General features: G+C 42.9%; 1 protein-coding gene across 2 annotated transcripts; it reads left to right on the top strand.

Moving 5' to 3' along the window:
* Positions 1 to 415: 415 nt before the first annotated feature.
* On the top strand, positions 416 to 22,604 carry prrc1 (proline-rich coiled-coil 1). Of its 2 annotated transcripts, none has more exons than XM_061293254.1 (9): positions 416 to 861; positions 1,905 to 2,027; positions 2,737 to 3,060; positions 3,142 to 3,287; positions 4,958 to 5,060; positions 8,138 to 8,301; positions 10,989 to 11,092; positions 13,429 to 13,531; positions 21,927 to 22,604. In XM_061293254.1, the coding sequence occupies exons 1-9, from the start codon at positions 834 to 836 to the stop codon at positions 22,134 to 22,136; spliced, it is 1,305 nt and encodes a 434-aa protein (XP_061149238.1). In that variant the 5' UTR covers positions 416 to 833; the 3' UTR covers positions 22,137 to 22,604. The 2 variants fall into 2 exon arrangements, with proteins under 2 accessions (XP_061149238.1, XP_061149239.1); XM_061293255.1 differs by having other exon boundaries at positions 1,922 to 2,027.
* Positions 22,605 to 23,107: the final 503 nt, after the last annotated feature.

Here is a 23,107-nt window from a genome sequence, read left to right on the forward strand (position 1 = left end):
GCAAAAGTCACTCTCGCCAAATGGGGACATCTGAATGATCGGAACGCTGAGTGTGACTGTGGCACTGAACCGCAGACCATGCAAGACCTCCTCATATGCCCCCTGCTGGAACATCCCTGCACAGCGTCGAACTTAGCAGAGTTTAATGAGAAGGGACAGAACTCATCTGTGGCTGAACCACATCTAGCCAAGCCTTGTAACTAACTGCCTTGTAGACACGATAAGAAGAATTACATTCCAATGCGTCTTATATGTTATGCATTTGTTTCTGTAAATATTAGGGTTTTAGTTCAATAACTTCCAGGTCATGTGAACCAATTATTTTGAAATGCACTGCTGAGGCTATTATAAATGTGCAAATGTTTTCAATTTTGAAAAGTTACATAATCAAAATTGGTGGTCTTTTATTTTGAAAACCGGATGTGTTTACACGATATCGCACGCAGTGCTTTTCCCTCGCTCTCTTTTGCCGTGTTTATATTGTATCGCACTGCTTTGCTTTCCCTTCGCTCCTTTTTTACCGCAAAGCGTAAAATATGGGCACCTTTGAAATTCAGGCGCGGGTGGCTTGACCGCGTGAAAGATGCCTGGCATGAGTGTATTCCTTTCATGGTTGTTATGCTGCAATCGACGAGGGTCGGAAGTAGAATTTATCCGACTTCCAACTCTGTGAAGTGGACGACAACATCCCTTTGAACTGGGGGCTATGGTGTGGCAACTGATCCGTCAGGAGCGAGTCCAATTTCCCTGTAGTGGGAGGAGCTCGAATTTAGGGACTCACCATTAGAGCAGACGTGGCAAAGCATGGCGTCATCAACGTGAGTCTGTGGTTCATGGGAAATCGCGCTGATCAGCTCGCAGGTGAGTACAAAGGCTGTTTATGGTGCAATATGGATTTATATACACGTTATCTCTAACGACACGTGTTTCCCTTAACAGTTAAGGCTTAACTAAAAACAAAACGTACGAACATCTTCAGTACTGGACTTTCCTTTCGCTTTGTCATGAACAGCAGTGTACACGTGTAACGTTATAGCTCGCGCTCTACACACACACACAGCGGTTTGATTCCATTCGCTAATGAAATTGTGTTCATAAAAACAAAGTGTTGTTCAAAGTATAAAGAGCAGTGCTAATTGAACCCTGCTCATAGAACGCTAAATGCCCAGTGAAATATACCGGAACGCTACAATTTTTCGACGCATCTCGGCAGTTGTACCATTGTAATTCCCATGCGGGAGCGCGCATGCATTGGTTGTCACGCAGTGCGACATTACTTGCCTGTTGACATTTTAAGAAACGAATAACTCACATTAGTGTTTTCGGATTTTCAATTTTATTAAAACTGTTTTTAAAAAGTGTTTCTATTCAACGCTAGCTGTGTGGAAAAGCAAAAGAACTGTACACAGTACACCCCCTCCCGTTCGGCAGTTTACGCGAGGTGCGTTCAATGACCAGTCACACAATATGACTTCTCATATCCAACGAAATTATACTAATAATACTCATTCAATGGGTGCATTGAAACTGCAACGACGAGTACGTGAATTTTATAACGGTAATTTGACCCACTATAACCAAATCAAAGGGAAGGGGATTCATTTTTCTTTCAGAGGTAATTAACAATTTGGCACAACAGTTTTTTTCTACCAGAGATGTAAACCAGCTGATTTATTTTTAATTGAATAAGCAGGCCTGCTTCACCCCTATTGGTCAAGTCATGTGTTTGCAGTGCATGTAATGAAATTGTGATGAAGTGTGACAATGAGCAAGCTCAAACAAACAAGCAAAGGTAAGCCTTTGGCAAAATTGTTTTCCGTTGGATACAGTTGTTTGTGTTTTCTACAGAACAATCACAACAACAGGTTAATTCTACTATTTGTAAAAATTTTGTTCCACAAAAGATTCTGCTCCCCTTAAGGTTAAGGAAATGATGGAAGAGAGTGGGATTGAGACTACGCCTCCATCCAGCCCTACACCACCAATAAGTGCAGCTGCTTCAGTCAGCGCTCCTCCAATGAGCATAGGTAGGACATTTGTATTTATTCTAGTCGAGGTATTTTACCAAAAGGGAATCAATCATTTTTTCATTTAAATTGCTCGCATTGGTCAGAGGCACACCCCACGCTATCATTTTATTCATTTGTACACCGTTCTCCTGTCAATTATAAACCCGTGGAGTAGCGCATTTCTATAAGGTGAAGAGCAAAGTGGCGAGGGATCTCTGTACTGTTTATTACTCATTCATCATCATTTATCATTATCAATCATTAAATCTATGCCTCTGAGACTGCTGGCCTTTATAAAAGCCAGATGTGCTGCAACAAATAACCAGTGGTGTGTTGTTCACTTGGTTTTATTGGTCCATATTTTTTCCTCATAATTGTGAGTCTGTATTTTTTTTCTCCTGCCTTGTGTAAACAAGTAACTTTTTCTATTAGTATTTCGTTAAGGCAGAAAGTTTCCATTTGTGTGTCTGTCATCTGCTTATTTTCTACAAAATTATACAACTAAATGAACGGCCTTACAGACTGCAAATTTCAGGCAATAGCTATATGGGCTCATTTACTCTCGTAAAGACTGCCTGGGCTGTCATTTTGAGGAGTATTTATTTTGCAATAAGGCCCGTAAATGTGAAATTGTTATGTTAAATACAAAAAGTGTTAACAAGTAATGTCTAAAAGATGACCAGCATTTGACAAACAGTATCATCAAGGTTTAATATTTGTGTTTCAGATCCATCAAGTCATCTCATCGCTGCAGGAACTAGCTCAATTAATGCTTCTTCCCTTCCTGCTTTTAGCAGCCCCGTGACTCCACCTTCCATATTTCCTCCTCCATCTTCACTTGGCAGCCGCTTCAGCACCAATACTTCGGTCTCTGTGCCTCCCCTGACCTCTTCCACAGGACCACCATCCTTTTCTTCTGGTGCACCCCCTGTTGGGCCTCCTATTTCCAATTCTTCCATGAGCGCAGGATATGACATCACACGGGGTCATGCTGGTCGAACACCACAGACACCGCTGATGCCAACTTTTTTCAGCCCATCCTCTATTCCAGGTACATAATGTGTGCAAAAGCATACTTTATTCAATTCTATTGCAACCATGGGTGGTGTCATGGCTTTCTTTTCATATCCAGGTGTACTGTCTAACCCTATGGTTCAGCAACCTGCCATGACTGTGGGTTTAGATGCCAGATCCCCAATCACATTCCCTGAGGAGCAAGAGGATCCCAGAATATCCATAGACAACAATGGCAGTAGGGGAATATGGGGCTTTTTTAAAGTAAATGTTCAATGATTGTAAAGCCAACATCAAGAAATTGTCCAATGATTGATTACATTTTAATTTTGTTTTGTTTCTCTAATAGTGTGTACTCGTATGAATTTAAATTTCATTTGAATTTTCTAGATGACTAGTTCACAGCTGCGGTTTGGGGACTGCATGTTTTTCTTCAGTATTTTCAGTTGTGTACATTTCGAAGCTAATAAATGCATTTAGGTTATGCAGTAGATTCCGAATTTACTGCCCCGATCTATGTAAAACGTAATGTCCTTAGTTCATCGGGTCTGCATATTACGCCTGTTCATTACGTCTCTGTGTGGCTTCCACAAACGGTAGTATTTATTTATCAATGGCAGCAAAGGTACATACTTAGCACAAATTATAGTATTATTTACCAATGGCGGCGGAGGTATGTATTCCGGGACGTGTTACGTCTAGTCCTCTGATGGTCTTCCGCCCTGAACGACGTAAAACGTAGTGTCCTCTGATTGGTTCATTGGGTGCCTGTATATTACATCTCTGTGTGGCGGAAGCCACACAAAACAACGTTACAGATTTGCACACACAATAGTGCCGTAATTTCCGGACTATAAGCCGCACCTGATTAGGCCGCACCAGCTAAATTTAGGGGAAAATCTTGTTTTGTTCATATATAAGCCGCACCGGACCATTAGCAGCAGGTTTTTTAATGTTTAATTACAATTTGTATGAGAATATACACAGGAAAGGGAAGGTTCTTCGGGGACGCACGCCTTTTATTAACATAACCCTTATTGACAGAGATGACGGAGCTCTGCAAACATACAAACATGTATAAATCTGTGACGACCATAATAAACTTAGTGTGCAGGAAACACAAAACTAATAATAAATAAAATGGGACCACTTTCAGCGGTAAAGTTGGCAATGTAATACGAGCGACACGTATAGCTATATCCAGAGTATATGTGACCGGCAAATAAAGAAAGAAATGAGTGACGCAACAAGATGTCATTAACAATAGCCCAGTACCCTCTAGTGACCGGAGGAAACCTCTACAGTGCATGAGCAGTTCCTTCGTTAAGAACCAAATCGACTGCCTTTAAGTTAAAAGCGGCATCATATGCATTTCGTTTGTCCCCCATAACGAGGGTTTGTGTATAAAAGCTTCCTTTCTTCAGTAATGTCCGTCTTGATCTCGTTCTGTCTCTTCTTTGTGTCAATTATACAGCACTATTTGCCTGGCGGACGGACATGCGATCAACACACCACTCTTCTCCCCAGTGACCGTGTGTAGTCTCATATCCCTCCGTCCAGCAAAGCGGTGCCGGCCAACAGCGGTCTGTCCACAGCCTTTTTACGAGTGTATAAATATTAGTCATCACAAAAATCATGAAAAATCCATAGATACGCCGCACCGGACGCTTGTTCAAAGCTTGTGCAAAAAGTAGCGGCTTATACCTAGTCCGGAAAAGGAAAAGTGTTTCACAGGCCCAACCGGGGTCAGTTCACGTCAAGTTTCAGAGTGATTCAACTATTTCTGTGCAAATTCTGAGGTTTCTCCTGAAGTTATAGTTATCACAGAATACTGAATTTAGAAATGTCACTGCATCTTAAATGATATTCAATACTGCCCATTCTTTGCCAGGTAAAGGATGATGATGATATTATGCTCTTTGTTTTCGCTTTAGGGAGTCGCTGGCAACCCTGTTGTTAAAACAGTCCTGGATAAGACTAAACATTCTGTAGAGTCTATGATTACCACTCTAGATCCTGGCATGGCTCCATACATCAGTAAGCATCTCTTTTCACTCAAGTCATATAGGCAAATGATGACAGTGGTGTAAAATAACACATCTTCTTTCATCAATAAAGGAGGATGGAATGGCACAGAAATCTTGTCAACTTGGAAATAAAAACATGCAGTGCCTTGCGAAAGTACTCGGCCCCCTTGAACCTTTCAACATTTCGTCACATTTCAGGCTTCAAACATAAAGATATAATTTTTTTTTTTTTGTCAAGAATCAACAAGTGGGACACAATCATGAAGTGGAACGAAATTTATTGGATAATTTACCGTAATTTTCGGACTAAAAGTCGCACCGGAGTATAAATTGCACCAGCCATAAAATGCCCAAAAAAGCGAAAAGGTGCGCCCTGACGTCAGCCTCGTCGTTATTCCACAGATCTACTATATAACTATATTGTAGCGTTAACAAAGTTCAAGGAAAGACGTGGGTTTGGTAAACTGCTCTTTATTTAACAAAACAAACTTACAGGCGTGTGGCGGCGTGGACTTCCAGCGGCAATGTTGACAAAGGACGAGGAATTTGATCGATGGATTTAATGATTTAGAGTGCACAGATGGTTTGATAACATTATTGCTTATATAATAGTTATTTAATATATAATTTATATATCGTTATATGGGCCAGTGGAATATTTTGAAGTGCAAAAGCCGTCAGCGGCGCGCACCCATTGTTGACAAAGGACGATTGATGGATTTAATGAATTGGAGTGACGCAGATGGTTTTATTAACGTGTTATTTATGTAATGGTTTTTTGAATAACTCTGAATTTTACGTCAGGGCCGTTCTCAGCTCTTAGTTTGTGTTTATGTCACGTTAGCATACCTATCGTTTAGCCTGTTGTTGCTCACGTGTTGTTGCGACGCTGCGTCAGCTGTTTACATAAAGGACAAAGATTGACTCGAAGAGCTGCTGCTGACGCGACGTTGCGCTGCTGTCGTCACTTGAAATTCAACTTACAGTAATCCCTTGCTACATTGCGGTTCGTTTATCCCGGTTTCACTTTTATTGTTAGGGTTTGCAGAATATCTTCATCGTATGATTATGTTGGAATATAACCTGTAATAATTTAACTAGTTTGTCCTGTCTAGACAAAATTAGTTTACCAAAGTGCTAAGATCATTTCAACTTATTGACTAGCTGCAGAGGAAGCAATCAAAGTTGCTTTGTTTACAGAACGTCGTAAAAGGTCCCCTGCTATGCTTTGATCAGCAGGGGACCGTCTTCACACTATCCTGTGTGTTCCCACACCCCCACTTTCAACCCCCACTTTCAACCCCACTCTGTTTCTCTCAATAAATAAGCGCCTGACGAGGCCTGAGTCAGACTTCATTCGACCATCGCTGTAAGCACAGCGACGAGTGAACTCTCCGCCTGCAGGTGTCTAAAATGACTTGCTTGACTCCAGTGTGGTTCTTGCAAAATAAGTTAGAGTGAGCACCACCCTAACATTTATTTTTTTTGAAAATATTTGGAAAAAAAAACCATATATAAGTCGCTCCTGAGTATAAGTTGCCAACCCCCCCACCCAAACTATGAAAAAAACGCGATTTATAGTCCGAAAATTACGGTTAACTTTTTTAACAAATAAAAAAACTGAAAAGTGGGGCGTGCAATATTATTCGGCCCCTTTACTTTCAGTGCAGCAAACTCACTCCAGAAGTTCAGTGAGGATCTTTGAATGATCCAATGTGTCCTAAATGACTGATGATGATAAATAGAATGCACCTGTGTGTAATCAAGTCTCCGTATAAATGCACCTGCTCTTTGATAGTCTCACGGTTCTGTTTAAAGCGCAGAGAGAACCATGAAGACAAAGGAACACACCAAGCAGGTCCGAGATACTGTTGTGGAGAAGTTTAAAGCCGGATTTGGATACAAAAAGATTTCCCAAGCTTTAAACATCTCAAGGAGCACTGTGCAAGCAATTATATTGAAATGGAAGGAGTATCAGACCACTGCAAATCTACCAAAACCTGGCCGTCCCTCCAAACTTTCATCTCAAACAAGGAGAAGACTGATCAGAGATGCTGCCAAGAGGCCCATGATCACTCTGGATGAACTGCAGATAACTACAGCTGAGGTTGGAGAGTCTGTCCATAGGACAACAATCAGTCGTGCACTGCACAAATCTGGCCTTTATGGAAGAGTGGCAGGGAAGAAAGCCATTTCTCAAAGATATCCATAAAAAGTCTTGTTTAAAGTTTGCCACAAGCCACCTGGGAGACACACCAAACATGGGGAAGAAGGTGCTCTGGTCAGATGAAACCAAAATTGAACTTTTTGGCCACAATGCAAAACGATATGTTTGGCATAAAAGCAACACAGCTCATCACCCTGAACACACCATCCCCACTGTCAAACATGGTGGTGGCAGCATCATGGTTTGGGCCTGCTTTTCTTCAGCAGGGACAGGGAAGATGGCTAGAATTGATGGGAAGATGGATGGAGCCAAATACAGGAATTCTGGAAGAAAACCTGTTTGAGTCTGCAAAAGACCTGAGACTAGGACGGAGATTTATCTTCCAACAGGACAATGATCCAAAACATAAAGCCAAATCTACAATGGAAAGGTTCACAAATAGACGTATCCAGGTGTTAGAATGGCCAAGTCAAAGTCCAGACCTGAATCCAATCGAGAATCTGTGGAAAGAGCTGAAGACTGCTGTTCACAAACATCCAACGTCACTGAGCTCGAGCTGTTTTGCAAGGAAGAATGGGCAAGAATTCCAGTCTCTCGATGTGCAAAACTGATAGAGGTGGCGCTACAAAGTGTTAGCGCAAGGGGGCCGATTAATATTGCACGCCCCACTTTTTAGTTTATTTGTTAAAAAAGTTTAAATTATCCAATAAATTTCGTTCCACTTCACGATTGTGTCCCACTTGTTGTTGATTCTTGACAAAATTTAACTTTTACGTATATCTTTACATTTGAAGCCTGAAATGTCGCAAAATGTTGAAAGGTTCAAGGGGGCCAAATACTTTCGCAAGGTACTGTATTTAGATCTTTTGATGATGAAGAAAATGAACGAATGTGAAACAATGTGTTTTTTTCCTTTATAGAGTCCGGAGGGGACATTGACATTGTTGTGACATCAACTAAAGAGATAAATGTTGATTCAGTCAGAGATGCTTTTCAAGAGGTGTTTGGAATGGCCATGGTGACTGGAGAAATTGGTTCTTCTAACATTGCCCCTCAGCCTGTGGGTTATGCAGCGGGGCTCAAGGTCTGTTTTGAAAAACATCCGTATTTTACATGCGTGTACGGATGTAAAATTTGTGTATTCTTAGACGCGTGGTATTTATTTAGGTATGTTCTCCCTCTGTCATTCTTTTTCAATGTTCATTGTACTTAACTGCTTCTGATCATCATGCCAATTTTAATATCTCACAAAGACAACCATTGTAAAATGCAAAATGCCGTTTATAGAGAATGATTCTTTTATTAAGGTAGAAAAAAAAATACATGAAGGTGTATTCAGACCCGAGTGTTTGGTCCAATTTAAACAGACCAGGGTTCAATTGTAACGCTGGTCCGGACCCTTTGTGCAGGTGTGAATACACACAGATGAATCCTGGTGCGGATTAAAGAACCACTTTGCTTTGCTTTACTTTCGGTTTGCTTCCAAACAAACTCTGGTGCGGTTCGCTTCAGGTGTGAATACAAACAGTGTAGATCCGAAAACAACAGCACAAATATGCAGAACAGGAATGCAGCGCGTAGGACTCAAATGTTTTCCTCCATTTCCGGTTTGGTGCTGTGTGTGCCGCCCTGGTCAACTGCTGTTCAATGGGAACATAGATCTTTTACACACACACAAGCGTGGGTGTGTTTACAAAATATACTTCATTTGCAAAATGTGCAGTCTGAATAGGAACCGTATCAAAAAAAAAAGTTTGCTTTTGGTCTGGATCAAACAAGCGGACTTGACGACTTTTCTGATCTGAATACACCCTTAAAGAAGTGAAGTAAATTGAGAAGAATTGAAATGCAATCTAGTTTGGTCACGAGTAAAGTAATAGAACATCATGCAACATATAAAGCATGAAAAAACAATTTCTATTTTGTGAATGTGCGTGCGTGTCCACACGTATGTATATAGTGGGGCAAAAAAAGTATTTAGTCAGCCACCAATTTTGCAAGTTTTCCCACTTACAAGATGAGCGATGACTGTAATTTTCATCATAGGTACATTTCAGCTATGAGAGACAGAATGGGGGGAAAGAATCCAGGGAATCAAATTGTATTTTTAATTATTTAATTAGTCAATTCTTCAGTAAAATAAGTATTTGGTCACCTACAAACAAGCAAGATTTTTGGTGCTCACAGACCTGTAGCATCTGCACAGGTATCAAACTCCAGGCCTCGGGGGCCGCATTACTACATGTTTTCCAAGTTTTCCTCATTAAACACACCTGATTCAATTAATCAGGCTCCTGCAGAACGTGAGGATGAACTGATCATTTGAATCAGATGTGTTTAACAAGGGAAACTTGGAAAACATGTGTGACTCGGCTCCCGAGGACTGGAGTTTGACACTCCTGTTTTATAGTCCCCTCTGTCCTCCACTCGTTACCTGTATTAGTGGCACCTGTTTGAACTCATTATCAGTATAAAAGACACCTGTCCACAACCTCAAACAGTCACAACAAACTCCACAATGGCCAAGACCAAAGAGCTGTCAAAGGACACCAGAAACAAAATTGTTGACCTACACCAGGCTGAGAAGACTGAATCTGCAATAGGTAAGCAGCTTGGTGTGAAGAAATCAACTGAGAGCAATTGTTAGAAAATGGAAGACATACAAGACTACTGATAATCTCCCTCAATCTGGGGCTCCACGCAAGATCTCACCCCGTAGGGTCAAAATGATCACATGTATTGTGAGATTTTGAGTGGAAACCTCCCATCAGCAAGGGCATTGAAATTTAAACATGGCTGGGTCTTTCAGCATAACAATGATCCCAACCACATCGCCCGGGCAACAAAGGAGAGGCTTCGTAAGAAGCATTTCAAGGTCTTGGAGTGGCCTATCCAGTCTCCAGATCTCAACCTCATAGAAAATTTTTGGAGGGAGTTGAAAGTCCATGTTGCCCAGCGACAGCCCCAAAACATCACTGCTCTAGAGGAGATTTGCATGGAGGAATGGGCCAAATTACCAGCAACAGTGTGTTAAAACCTTGTGAAGACTTACAGAAAACGTTTGACCAACAAAGGGCATATAACAAAGTATTGATAGGAACTTTTGTTATTGACCAAATACTTATTTTCCAGCATAATTTGCAAATAAATTCTTTAAAAATCAGACAGTGATTTTCTGTTTTTTTTTCTTTTCATTCTGTCTTTCATAGTTGAAATGCGCCTATGATGAAAATTACAGGCATCATCTTTTAAGTGGGAGGCCTTGCACAATTGGTGGCTGACCAAATACCTTTTTGTGCGCGCGTGCGCGACATGAAAAAATAATTTCTATTTTGTATATTCAACAAAAGTCGTTCCCGGCAAGCGACGAACCTGGCAGTGTGAGGTCTTTAAAGAAAATCACTGGCAGTACATTCAAAGCCCTTTTTTTGAATGGTCTGTGTAGTCACAATCAATTGGATGCTCCTGGGCCACAAAACACTTGTTAATACGTAGTACGTTCGACAAGCCACAAAACACTTACCAATAGTATGTTCGACAAGACACAAAACACTTGTTAATTGTATGTTCAACAAGCATTGTGACTTGCCTGCCTGTCAGTGTTCCATTTCTTGTTGTAGACATGAAATATGAGGAGGTTGAACAAAAGTTGTCTCAATCGGATGTAAATACCTGGAAATAATTGAAATGTTAATGTTTATTATTTTTTTTATTTCAAACTGAACCATATAAATTAATAATTTACCTGCCGTTGTTTCTTGAGTGATGCAGGGGGCTCAGGAGCGCGTTGATAGTTTGAGAAGATTGGGTGTGATCCACGAGAAGCAGCCAGTGGTCTCAATGGAAAAATTTATTGCTGAGCTCTTTCCAGACAAGTAAGACACTCCTTGAAGACAAACTTTGTACAGCCACTCACACATTCTCTCCACTTTTGACAAGTGTAGCCTTTTAAAACCATAAACCTAGGCCAAAATAATTAAGGCCACACCTGAACGTCTAGCGTATTTATAATAGAATATGTAGATGTTTCCCTTTATTATTTTATATTTTTATGAGTAACATTGTAAGTAAAATTCAGAGGGACAGCTTATGTTAGGTACTTCAGGGATAAAGCCAGAGAGGCCAGACTGAGATGGTTCAGACATGTACAAAGGAGGGATAGTGAATATACAGTGCCTTGTGAAAGTATCCGGCCCCCTTGAACTTTTCAACATTTCGCCACATTTCAGGCTTCAAACATAAAGATATAACCTTTTAATTTTTTGTCAAGAATCAACAAGTGGGACACAATCGTGAAGTGGAACGAAATTTTTTGGATAATTTAAACTTTTTTAACAAATAAAAAACTGAAAAGTGGCGCGTGCAATATTATTCGGCCCCTTTACTTTACGTGCAGCAAACTCACTCCAGAAGTTCAGTGAGGATCTTTGAATGATCCAAGTTGTCCTAAATGACTGATGATGATAAATAGAATGCACCTGTGTGTAATCAAGTCTCCGTATAAATGCACCTGCTCTTTGAAAGTATCAGGGTTCTGTTTAAAGTGCAGAGAGAACCATGAAGGCAAAGGAACACACCAGGCAGGTCCGAGATACTGTTGTGGAGAAGTTTAAAGCCGGATTTGGATACAAAAAGATTTCCCAAGCTTTAAACATCTCAAGGAGCACTGTGCAAGCAATTATATTGAAATGGAAGGAGTATCAGACCACTGCAAATCTACCAAGACCCGGCCGTCCCTCCAAACCTTCATCTCAAACAAGGAGAAGACTGATCAGAGATGCAGCTAAGAGGCCCATGATCACTCTGGATGAACTGCAGATAACTACAGCTGAGGTGGGAGAGTCTGTCCATAGGACAACAATCAGTCGTGCACTGCACAAATCTGGCCTTTATGGAAGAGTGGCAAGAAGAAAGCCATTTCTCAAAGATATCCATAAAAAGTATTGTTTAAAGTTTGCCACAAGCCACCTGGGAGACACACCAAACATGTGGAAGAAAGTGCTCTGGTCAGATGAAACCAAAATCGAACTTTTTGGCCACAATGCAAAACGATATGTTTGGCGTAAAAGCAACACAGCTCATCACCCTGAACACACCAGCCCCACTGTCAAACATGGTGGTGGCAGCATCATGGTTTGGGCCTGCTTTTCTTCAGCAGGGACAGGGAAGATGGCTAAAATTGATGGAAAGATGGATGGAGCCAAATACAGGACCATTCTGGAAGAAAACCTGTTGGAGTCTGCAAAAGACCTAAGACTGGGACGGAGATTTATCTTCCAACAGGACAATGATCCAAAACATAAAGCCAAATCTACAATGGAATGGTTCACAAATAGACGTATCCAGGTGTTAGAATGGCCAAGTCAAAGTCCAGACCTGAATCCAATCGAGAATCTGTGGAAAGGGCTGAAGACTGCTGTTCACAAACGCTCTCCATCCAACCTCACTGAGCTCGAGCTGTTTTGCAAGAAAGAATGGGCAAGAATTCCAGTCTCTCGATGTGCAAAACTGATAGACATACCCAAAGCGACTTGCAGCTGTAATTGCAGCAAAAGGTGGCACTACAAAGTATTAGCGCAAGGGGGCCGAAGAATATTGCACGCCCCACTTTTCAGTTTTTTATTTGTTGAAAAAGTTTAAATTATCCAATAAATTTCGTTCCACTTCACTTGTTGATTGTTGACAAAAAATTAAACATTTATATCTTTATGTTTGAAGCCTGAAATGTTGCGAAATATTGAAAGGTTCATGGAGGCCGGATACTTTTGCAAGGCACTGTATAGGTAGAAGGATAGAACCACCAGGCTGGAGGTCAAGAGGAAGACCAAAGAGGAGATTTATGGCTGGAGTGAAAGAGGACATAAAGTTAGTTGGGGTGAGAGAAGAATATTCACAAGATAGGGTGAGATGGAAACAGATGGTTCGCTGTGGCGACCCCTGAGGGGAAAAGAACAACATTATAAGTAAAATACCTGTTTGAAATTTTTGAAAAAATGCCTAAAATTCTCATTAAGCCTTTACACTTACATTGGAAAAATGAAAAATGCGCATTTTCAGTATGTTTTTCAAAGAAGAGCTTGAAATTAAATTATTTATTTGATCATTTATTTTAGTAGTCGAATTATCCCCCTGCTAAATGCAGAGACTTTGGGTTCATGCCAAAATTTGTCTTATTTTATACAAATCTCATAAATTATGTTTTTGTATTCAGGTGGTTTGACATAGGCTGTTTGATCCTGGAAGACCCTGGTCATAACATCCGACTGGAGGTCTTCACCCAGGCAACTCCTCTGGCTCTCGAACATGTCCAGCAGGTAAATATGAGTAATTACCTGAACTGCAAAGTGAATGTGCCATTGTTTTGCAGACGATGATAATTTCTACAGAAAGTGGATAAATAAGTATTCAGTTAAAGCAGAATACAGTAAAACCTCAACGTCACAGGGGTCACATTTCAGACCATCCCTGCAATAAGTGAAATCTGAGAGGTTTTATGGCATTCGTTTTTTAGGGTCTTTAAATACCGTTTTTTTCCGTGTATAGTGCGCCCCCATGTATAGTACGCACGCCTAAAAATGGCATGCGGATGCTGGAAAAAAGCTTGTACCCATGTATAATACGCACCCAATTTTTATGAATTTTTAAAAAAAAAAAATTTAATTATTTTTTTTTTTTTTTTTAAGTCCCAATGATCGTCACACACGCAGGGAGGCAATGGGTCCCATTTTTATAGTCTTTGGTATGGTCTTAACTAGGCTGGATGTAATTTTTTTTGTTGCCGTTGATTTCTCCGACTGCCCGTAAACGCACCACCGCGCTCCGTGTGCGCACGGGAAAGAGGCGGCTCTGTATGGGAGAGACGTTGAAGAGGAATAAAAACACCCTTGGAAACCAAAACATGCCCCTTGTCGTGACTCGGAGCCGCAACGAATGTTTCGGATTTGTGTAGGGTACATTGTGACAGACAGCAAACGAGCAGGTGATCGAGCAAGCGTCTGATACGAGAGCATTGCGGTCGCATGGAGCGTGTTTGAAGTGAACAGCAGAGAAGAAAGGAACAAGGCAAAGTGTTGTGAAATAAAATGCACAGAACGGATGCGCAAGACACGTCAGCTATATAAAGAGCGAGAGTTGTTTTCTTCCTATTAGTTTCAATTCACAGTTTAATTAGCAGTTTCAATCAGCAAATAACAAAATGCGTATTACAGGTAATATTTTATTTCACAACACTTTGCCTTGTTCCTTTGGTCTCTGCTGTTCATCCTAAAACACAAAGGCGCTCTTTAAGCAATGCGACAGTGAGCGCCCGGCGCGCTGCGGTTGCGCGACCGCACCAAATTAAGCTCCCTGCGCAGTGCGCACTGAGGTCCACTTAAATTTTAGAAAGTACATCAGGACTTTAAAAATATCTTCTAAATTTCAGCGACGGCTCACAATAATGCGACCAGCGTGGTGCAGTTGGGCGGTCGGCGGCGCGCTACGGTTGAGCGTTCTCTCTCGCGCTCTCTCTCTCGCTCGCTCTCGCACACACGCGCACACACGCAAACCGGATATCATACGGAGGCCGCCATTACAGATGCGCAGAACGGATGCGCAAGACACGTCAGCTATATAAAGAGCGAGAGTTCAGTTCTCTACCTAAATCCGTATTACAGGTAATATTTTATTTCACAACACTTTGCCTTGTTCCTTTCGTCTGTGCTGTTCACTTCAAACACGCTCCATATGAGCGCAATGCTCTCGTATCAGACAAGGCTTGCTCCATCACCTGCTCGTTTGCTGTCTGTCACAATGTACCCTACACAAATCCGAAACATTTGTTGCGGCTCCGAGTCACGACGAGGGGCAAGTTTTGGTTTCCAAGGGTGTTTTTATTCCTCTTCAACGTCTCGGTGGTGCGTTTACGGGCAGTCGGAGAAATCAACGCCAACAAAAAAAATTACATCCAGCCTAGTTAAGACCATACCAAAGACTATAAAAATGGGACCCATTGCCTCCCTGCGTGTGTGACGATCATTGGGACTTAAAAAAAAAAAAGGTGTGTATAATGCGCACCCCAGATTTTAGGACAATAAATTAGTTAAATTTTGCGCACTATACACGGAAAAAAACGGTATGTGGCCCGCGAAGACAAATTGTGCATCAAATTCGTGTCATTACTAGAATTGCAAATTGTCTTCACTTTTATTAAAAAAAATTTTTTATATTTGACCAGTTTTTACACTTCTGATTTGAAAACGAGTTGTTTGTCAGTTTGTTTTGTAGCTTTTACTGTATATTATATGAGGTACTCATACATTTATTTGGGTTGACAGTCATGGCCCTCGGAAAGAAGCTGACTACAATGCGGCATGTGAAAAAAATGAGTTTGACACCCCTGACGTGTGTGTGTGTGTGTGTGTATAATATACAGTACCTCACAAAAGTCAGTACACCCCTCTCAATTCAGCAATGTTTTAATTGTATCTTGTCATGGGACAACACTCAAGAAACGACACTTTGATGCAATGTTAAGTACCGTATTTTCCGCCCTATAAGGCGCACCTAAAAACCTAAATTTTTATCAAAATTCGACAGTGCGCCTTATACTCCTGTGCGCCTTATATATGGTTCAAGTGATGAATTTGTTGATCCATACTGGTTGTACACAGTGCTCTGCCAAAATGTTTTAGTACGACTAGTAAATTACAAGGTCGCATCGCTTCCCAACATTACGGTAACTGTAGTCAGGGGGCGTCGCCGAATAGCTGTTGTACCCGCGAGGCTATTTCATTTCAAAATAGGCTGCTCCGTTAATGTTTCGAGTAAATCTACGGATCAATATGGAAGGGAAACATAGGTAAGTAGTACCAATGCGTTAGATCAAACTTTAGTCAGTTCTGATCATTTTATAGGAGATCGTTTGAGAAACGTGATTGTTTACACTTTGCTGAGGCTCATGGGAGATTGCGAGCTAAGGCTCATAGGAAATTGCGGATGGCTAATGCTATAACGATAGCTGCTATACGCGCGAGGCTATTTCATGTCAAAATAGGCTGCTCTGTTAATGTTCAAAAGTTCAAGTTCAAAGTCACTTTATTGTCAATCCCTTCATATGTCAAGACACACAAAGAAACCGAAATTCCGTTTCCTCCATCCCACGGTGACGAGACACAGTACACGATAAACATACAAGTAGATGACACGAAATAAAAACAAGAAGGCACAAACAATAACTAATAAATAATAAATAAATAAAATGAATGATGAATAAATAATAAATAAATAACCCAATAAATAAGAGGAGCAAAACTGAGCCAGTGTGCGTACAGCAGACAGTAAGCATAGCGCAAAGTACAGGGCGCTACGCTGAAAGGGGGGGCGAGTTCAGGATCCTAACAGCCTGGTGTATGAAGCTGTTGGAGAGTCTGGTGGTGCGGGAGCGCAGGCTCCTGTACCTCTTCCCAGAGGGCAGAAGCTCAAACAAAGAGTGAGCGGGTTGACTCACATCACTCACAATCGTGGTTGCCTTGCGGGTGAGATGGGAGGTGTAAATGTCCTTCAAGGAGGGGAGCGAAGCGCCAATAATCTTACCAGCCGTGTTCACTATGCGCTGCAGGGCCTTCAAGTTGTAGTCAGTGCAGCCGCCACCCCAAACAGCAATACAGCTGGAGAGGACGCTCTCAATGGTGCCGCGGTAAAATATAGTCATGACGGCCGGAGGAGCGCTCGCTCGCCTGAGTTTCCGCAGGAAGTACAGGCGGCGCTGGGCTTTCTTTGCCAGTGATGCGGTGTTGGTGGACCAGGAGAGATCCTCACTGATGTGCACCCCCAGGAACTTGGCGCTGCTCACTCTCTCCACCACAGCACCGTCGATGGTCAGCGGCAGGTGTTGGGTGTGACCCTTCCGGAAGTCCACAACACTCTCCTTGGTCTTGTCGACGGTCAGCAGGAGGTTGTTGTCCCTGCACCACGTGGTCAGAAGGTCAACCTCAAGCCTGTATTGAGTCTCGTCTCCCTTGGTGATGAGACCCACCAGAGTCGTGTCGTCAGCAAACTTCACTATGCGGTTGTCGCTGTAGGTTGCAGTGCAGTCATGCGTCAGGAGGGTGAAGAGCAGCGGACTGAGCACGCAGCCTTGGGGGGCCCCTGTGCTCAGCGTGATGCTGACGGAGATTTTGTCGCCAACACGTACCACCTGTGGCCTCTGACAGAGGAAGTCCAGTAGCCAGTTGCAGAGGTAGGTACTGAGGCCCAGCGTGTCAAGTTTGCTGATGAGGCGTTGTGACACAATGGTGTTGAAGGCAGAACTGAAGTCCACAAACAGCAATCTCACATACGAGTCCCTTCTCTCCAGGTGGGTGAGGGCCGAGTGGAGGGCAGAGCAGATGGCATCCTCAGAGGACCATTTGGCTCGGTACGCAAACTGGAAGGGGTCAATGGTGGGGGGGGGAGAACTGATTGGATGTGCTCCATGACAAGCCGCTCAAAGCACTTCATGATGATGGGCGTAAGTGCCACGGGGCAGTAGTCATTGAAGCAAGACGGAGCGGGTTTCTTCGGCACAGGTACGATGGTGGCAGCTTTGAAACACGACGGGACGATGGCCTGCTGCAGGGAAGTGTTAAAGATGTCCGTGAAGACATCCGTCAGCTCACCAGCGCAGTCCTTCAGCGCACGACCCGGGATGTTGTCAGGGCCCGCCGCCTTACGGATGTTGATAGCGACAAGCGCCCTCCTCACGCTGTCGGCAGAGAGGCACAGGGACAGTTCGTGTGAAGGGGGAGTGGCCTTCAGCGGGAAAGTGCTGTTCTGAGCGTCAAAGCGAGCAAAGAAGCGGTTAAGGTCATTGAGCAGACGGACGTCCCCTTCACAGCTCTGCGGTGCGGGCTTCTAGTCCGTGATGGTCTGAATGCCCTGCCAAAGGCTCAGTGCGTCCTTGCTGTCCTTGAAGTGGGCGGTAATTTTGCAAGAGAATGCCCTCTTTGCTTCTTTGATGCCCCGGGACAGGTCGGCCCTTGCAGTCCTCAAGCCAGCCTCATCCCCCGCTCTAAAGGCTTTGTCCCTGGCCCTCAGCAGCCTGAAGACAGCCCCCGTCAGCCATGGGTTTTAATGTTTTGAGTAAATCTACGGATCGATATGGAAGGGAAACATACCGTTTTTTTCCGTGTATAGTGCGCCCCCATGTATAGTACGCACCCCTAAAAATGGCATGCTGATGCTGGAAAAAAGCTTGTACCCATGTATAATACGCACCCAATTTTTATGAATTTTTTTTTTTTTTTTTTTTTAAGTCCCAATGATCGTCACACACGCAGGCAGGCAATGGGTCCCATTTTTATAGTCTTTGGTATGGTCTTAACTAGGCTGGATGTAATTTTTTTTGTTGGCGTTGATTTCTCCGACTGCCCGTAAACGCACCACCGCGCACGGGAAAGAGGCGGCTCTGTATGGGAGAGACGTTGAAGAGGAATAAAAACACCCTTGGAAACCAAAACTTGCCCCTCGTCGTGAGTCGGAGCCGCAACAAATGTTTCGGATTTGTGTAGGGTACATTGTGAGACAGCAAACGAGCAGGTGATCGAGCAAGCCTTGTCTGATACGAGAGCATTGCGGTCGCATGGAGCGTGTTTGAAGTGAACAGCAGAGAAGAAAGGAACAAGGCAAAGTGTTGTGAAATAAAATGCACAGAACGGATGCGCAAGACACGTCAGCTATATAAAGAGCGAGAGTTGTTTTCTTCCTATTAGTTTCAATTTACAGTTTAATTAGCAGTTTCAATCAGCAAATAACAAAATGCGTATTACAGGTAATATTTTATTTCACAACACTTTGCCTTGTTCCTTTGGTGTTAAGACTAAAACACAAAGGCGCTCTTTAAGCAATGCGACAGTGAGCGCCCGGCGCGCTGCGGTTGCGCGACCGCACCAAATTAAGCTCCCTGCGCAGTGCGCACTGAGGTCCACTTAAATTTTAGAAAGTACATCAGGACTTTAAAAATATCTTCTAAATTTCAGCGACGGCTCTGTCACACTAATCGACCAGCGCGGTGCAGTTGGGCGGTCGGCGGCGCGCTACGGTTGAGCGTTCTCTCTCGCGCTCTCTCCCTCGCTCTCTCTCGCTCTCGCACACACGCAAACCGGATATCATACGGAGGCCGCCATTACAGATGCGCAGAACGGATGCGCAAGACACGTCAGCTATATAAAGAGCGAGAGTTCAGTTTTCTACCTAAATCCGGATTACAGGTAATATTTTATTTCACAACACTTTGCCTTGTTCCTTTCTTCTCTGCTGTTCACTTCAAACACGCTCCATGCGACCGCAATGCTCTCGTATCAGACAAGGCTTGCTCGATCACCTGCTCGTTTGCTGTCTCACAATGTACCCTACACAAATCCGAAACATTTGTTGCGGCTCCGAGTCACGACGAGGGGCAAGTTTTGGTTTCCAAGGGTGTTTTTATTCCTCTTCAACGTCTCTCCCATACAGAGCCGCCTCTTTCCCGTGCGCGGTGGTGCGTTTACGGGCAGTCGGAGAAATCAACGCCAACAAAAAAAATTACATCCAGCCTAGTTAAGACCATACCAAAGACTATAAAAATGGGACCCATTGCCTCCCTGCGTGTGTGACGATCATTGGGACTTAAAAAAAAAAAGAAATAAAAAAAATAAAAAAAATTTTTTGTACCCATGTATAATGCGCACCCCAGATTTTAGGACAATAAATTAGTTAAATTTTGCGCACTATACACGGAAAAAAACGGTAGGTAAGTAGTACCAATGCGTTAGATCGAACTTTAGTCAGTTCTGATCATTTTATAGGAGATCGTTTGAGAAACGCGATTGTTAACACTTTGCTGAGGCTCATGGGAGATTGCGAGCTGAGGGTCATGGGATTTTGCGGATGACTAATGATATAACGATAGCTGCTGTATGCAAGAGGCTATTTCATGTCAAAATAGGCTGTTCTGTTCATGTTTCGAGTAAATCTACGGATCGATATGGAAGGGAAACATAGGTAAGTAGTCCCAATGCGTTAGATCAAACTTTAGTCAGTTCTGATCATTTTATAGGAGGTCGTTTGAGAAACGCGATTGTTTACACTTTGCTGAGGCTCAAGGGAGATTGCGAGCTGAGGCTTATAGAAAATTGCGGATGGCTAATGCTATAACGATAGCTGCTATAAGCGCGAGGCTATTTCATGTCAAAATAGGCTGCTCTGTTAATGTTTCGAGTAAATCTACGGATCGATATGGAAGGGAAACATAGGTAAGTAGTACCAATGCGTTGGATCGAACTTTAGTCAGTTCTGGTCATTTTATAGGATTGTTTACAGAGGCCTCGTTGGTTATTGGCTAGTGGGTGCATACCGCAACCCTAGTCAACCTCAGTTTGTTGCAGTAAAGCTTCTATTTTATGCGCCTTATAGTCCGGTGCGCCTTATATATGAACAAGGTTTTAAAATGGGCCGTTCATTGAAGGTGCGCCTTATACCCCGGTCCACCTAATAGGGCGCAAAATACGGTAAATAAAATTTAACTTTTATAAAATACTCATTATTTTCCAAAGTCACAGGGAGCCACAACAGAAGGATGAAAGAGCCACATGTGACTCCGGAGCCATGGGTTGCCGACCTATGGTGTAGAACAGGGGTGTCCAAACATTTTGCGCTAAGTACAGGAAGCTATGCAGAAAGGGGGGGCGAGTTCAGGATCCTAACAGCCTGGAGTATGAAGCTGTTGGAGAGTCTGGTGGTGCGGGAGCGCAGGCTCCTGTACCTCTTCCCAGAGGGCAGAAGCTCAAACAGAGTGAGCGGGGTGACTCACATCACTCACAATCGCGGTCGCCTTGGGGTGAGATGGGACGTGTAAATGTCCTTCAAGGAGGGGAGCGAAGCACCAATTATCTTACCAGCCGTGTTCAGTATGTGCTGCAGGGCCTTCAAGTTGTAGTCGGTGCAGCCGCCACCCCAAACAGCAATACAGCTGGAGAGGACGCACTCAATGGAGCCGCGGTAAAATGCAGTCATGACGGCCGGAGGAGAGCTCGCTCGCCTGAGTTTCCGCAGGAAGTACAGGCGACGCTGGGCTTTCTTCGCCAGTGATGCGGTGTTGGTGGACCAGGAGAGATCACAGCCAACACTCGAAATTCGGCACTGATAGATGAAATTACTACATACTACTGAGTACGCACACGCACTTGTGAGTGTGCAACGAGCTTTCTGACACGGCTCCCGGGAGTAAATGCGCGGACATTATACTCTTTCATCACAGCAACATCTTCATTACAAATCAAACAAACACACTCTGTTGATTTCTTTGAAGAAATACTCATTTTCCCAATGTGTTTGAAATATTCTACACTCACTTGCTATTTTACGTTTCTTCGGTGCAGCCATTTCTGGGGACTTCGCGGTAAAAGTTTTTCTTTGCTTGTGCGGGCCATATTCAATTATGTTTTCAGAATTTGCTGCGGCCCGCGGGCCGTAGTTTGGACACCCCTGGTGTAGAATAACATTTGTGAAGGCCATTGCCTTTCACACAATTACACCAATACGAAGAGTAGAGTAAATAGTGTACCTCCTGGTGAGAATAATCACTGTATCATCAGATACGTAAACAGATTATCAAGTCATGAGTCACCAAAATAAGAAGAAAATGTGAGCTGAATATGCTATAAACAAAGTTGAGCCAGACAGATAATATGTTTGTTTCTCATCTACGTACAGGCTCAGTCTCTGACTCCTCCCGACTACAGCCTTCGATGGTCTGGTCTTATGGTTACAGTAGGTGATGTCCTGGAACGCAGTCTGCCGAACATCGATAAAACAGAATGGCTTTTGGCTATGACGGGGATGACACAGCGGCAAATGATCTATAGTGCCGCCAAAGCGTTGGCTGGAATCTATAAACGGAAGCTGCCACCCAGGACTCTATGAGGCTCTGCTGATTTTTGTGTCTAGGAGCGTTTTAGGACATATTGACGGAGTAGCGAAAACTGAGAGCAATTGCAATGTCTGAGATTATTCACAGCTCCATGTTTTTCAAAACTCATAAGTAATGTTATTGACATTCCGTCTCAACTGGATTTTACTGTTGCACATCACTTTGAAAATGAAGCCATTTTAGAAGTAATCACCTGCTCTTCTTTCCTGACATTATATATTAGTGTACTATGTGAGGTTTTGTGTGATTGTTTCCTTGTTTTTGTTTTTTTATGTCCCAACTGTTGTAAAAACAAAGGCATTTTAAAATCATACAATATTTGGCCAAGCTTTTTCACGAATTTCACACTGAATTTGAAACCTGAATCATTACGCCAAAAATTATAAAAGCCTTATTGCCTTATTACATTATATGAAGGGTCATCTCTGCCACATGCAAGAATAAAATAAATGCAACCAAAAGGGTGTCTGGTGATCCTACTCCAATTCAGTTCACGTAGTGCAGTTTGCACACACAGTTTGCGTGCACGCACCCACACACACACACGCACGCACACAATACCCCTGGATGAGAAAACGATTTTCAATTGTCTACTCAAATCTACTTTTTTGTCATTGACAGGTGAACATCGCTTCTTCGAAGGGGAGTCTAATGACACCACAAAAAATTACAAGAGTCATTGAAAGTTGCTTTTTATTTTTTGCTTTTTTTTCAGAACTAAAGTCTCAGTCCTTCTCAAATAGTGGGGCCAGCGTGTGACCCCGGGGATCATCCTTTTTTTGGCTGTACTAGATTAAAGGGTAATTAGACATCCACGGCAGTAGGTGGGAGTGGCGGTATAATTGTAAGAGTGTGCGCAGGGACTACAGTAATCCCTCGCTACTTTGCGCTTCACTTTACTTCACTTCGCTCTATCGTGGATTTTTTTCAAAACTTGTATTGCGGACAGATTTGGTGCATCGCG

This window comes from Syngnathus typhle, linkage group LG12 (genome assembly GCF_033458585.1).
Source record: "Syngnathus typhle isolate RoL2023-S1 ecotype Sweden linkage group LG12, RoL_Styp_1.0, whole genome shotgun sequence".
In the NCBI taxonomy this organism is placed as follows: domain Eukaryota; kingdom Metazoa; phylum Chordata; class Actinopteri; order Syngnathiformes; family Syngnathidae; genus Syngnathus; species Syngnathus typhle.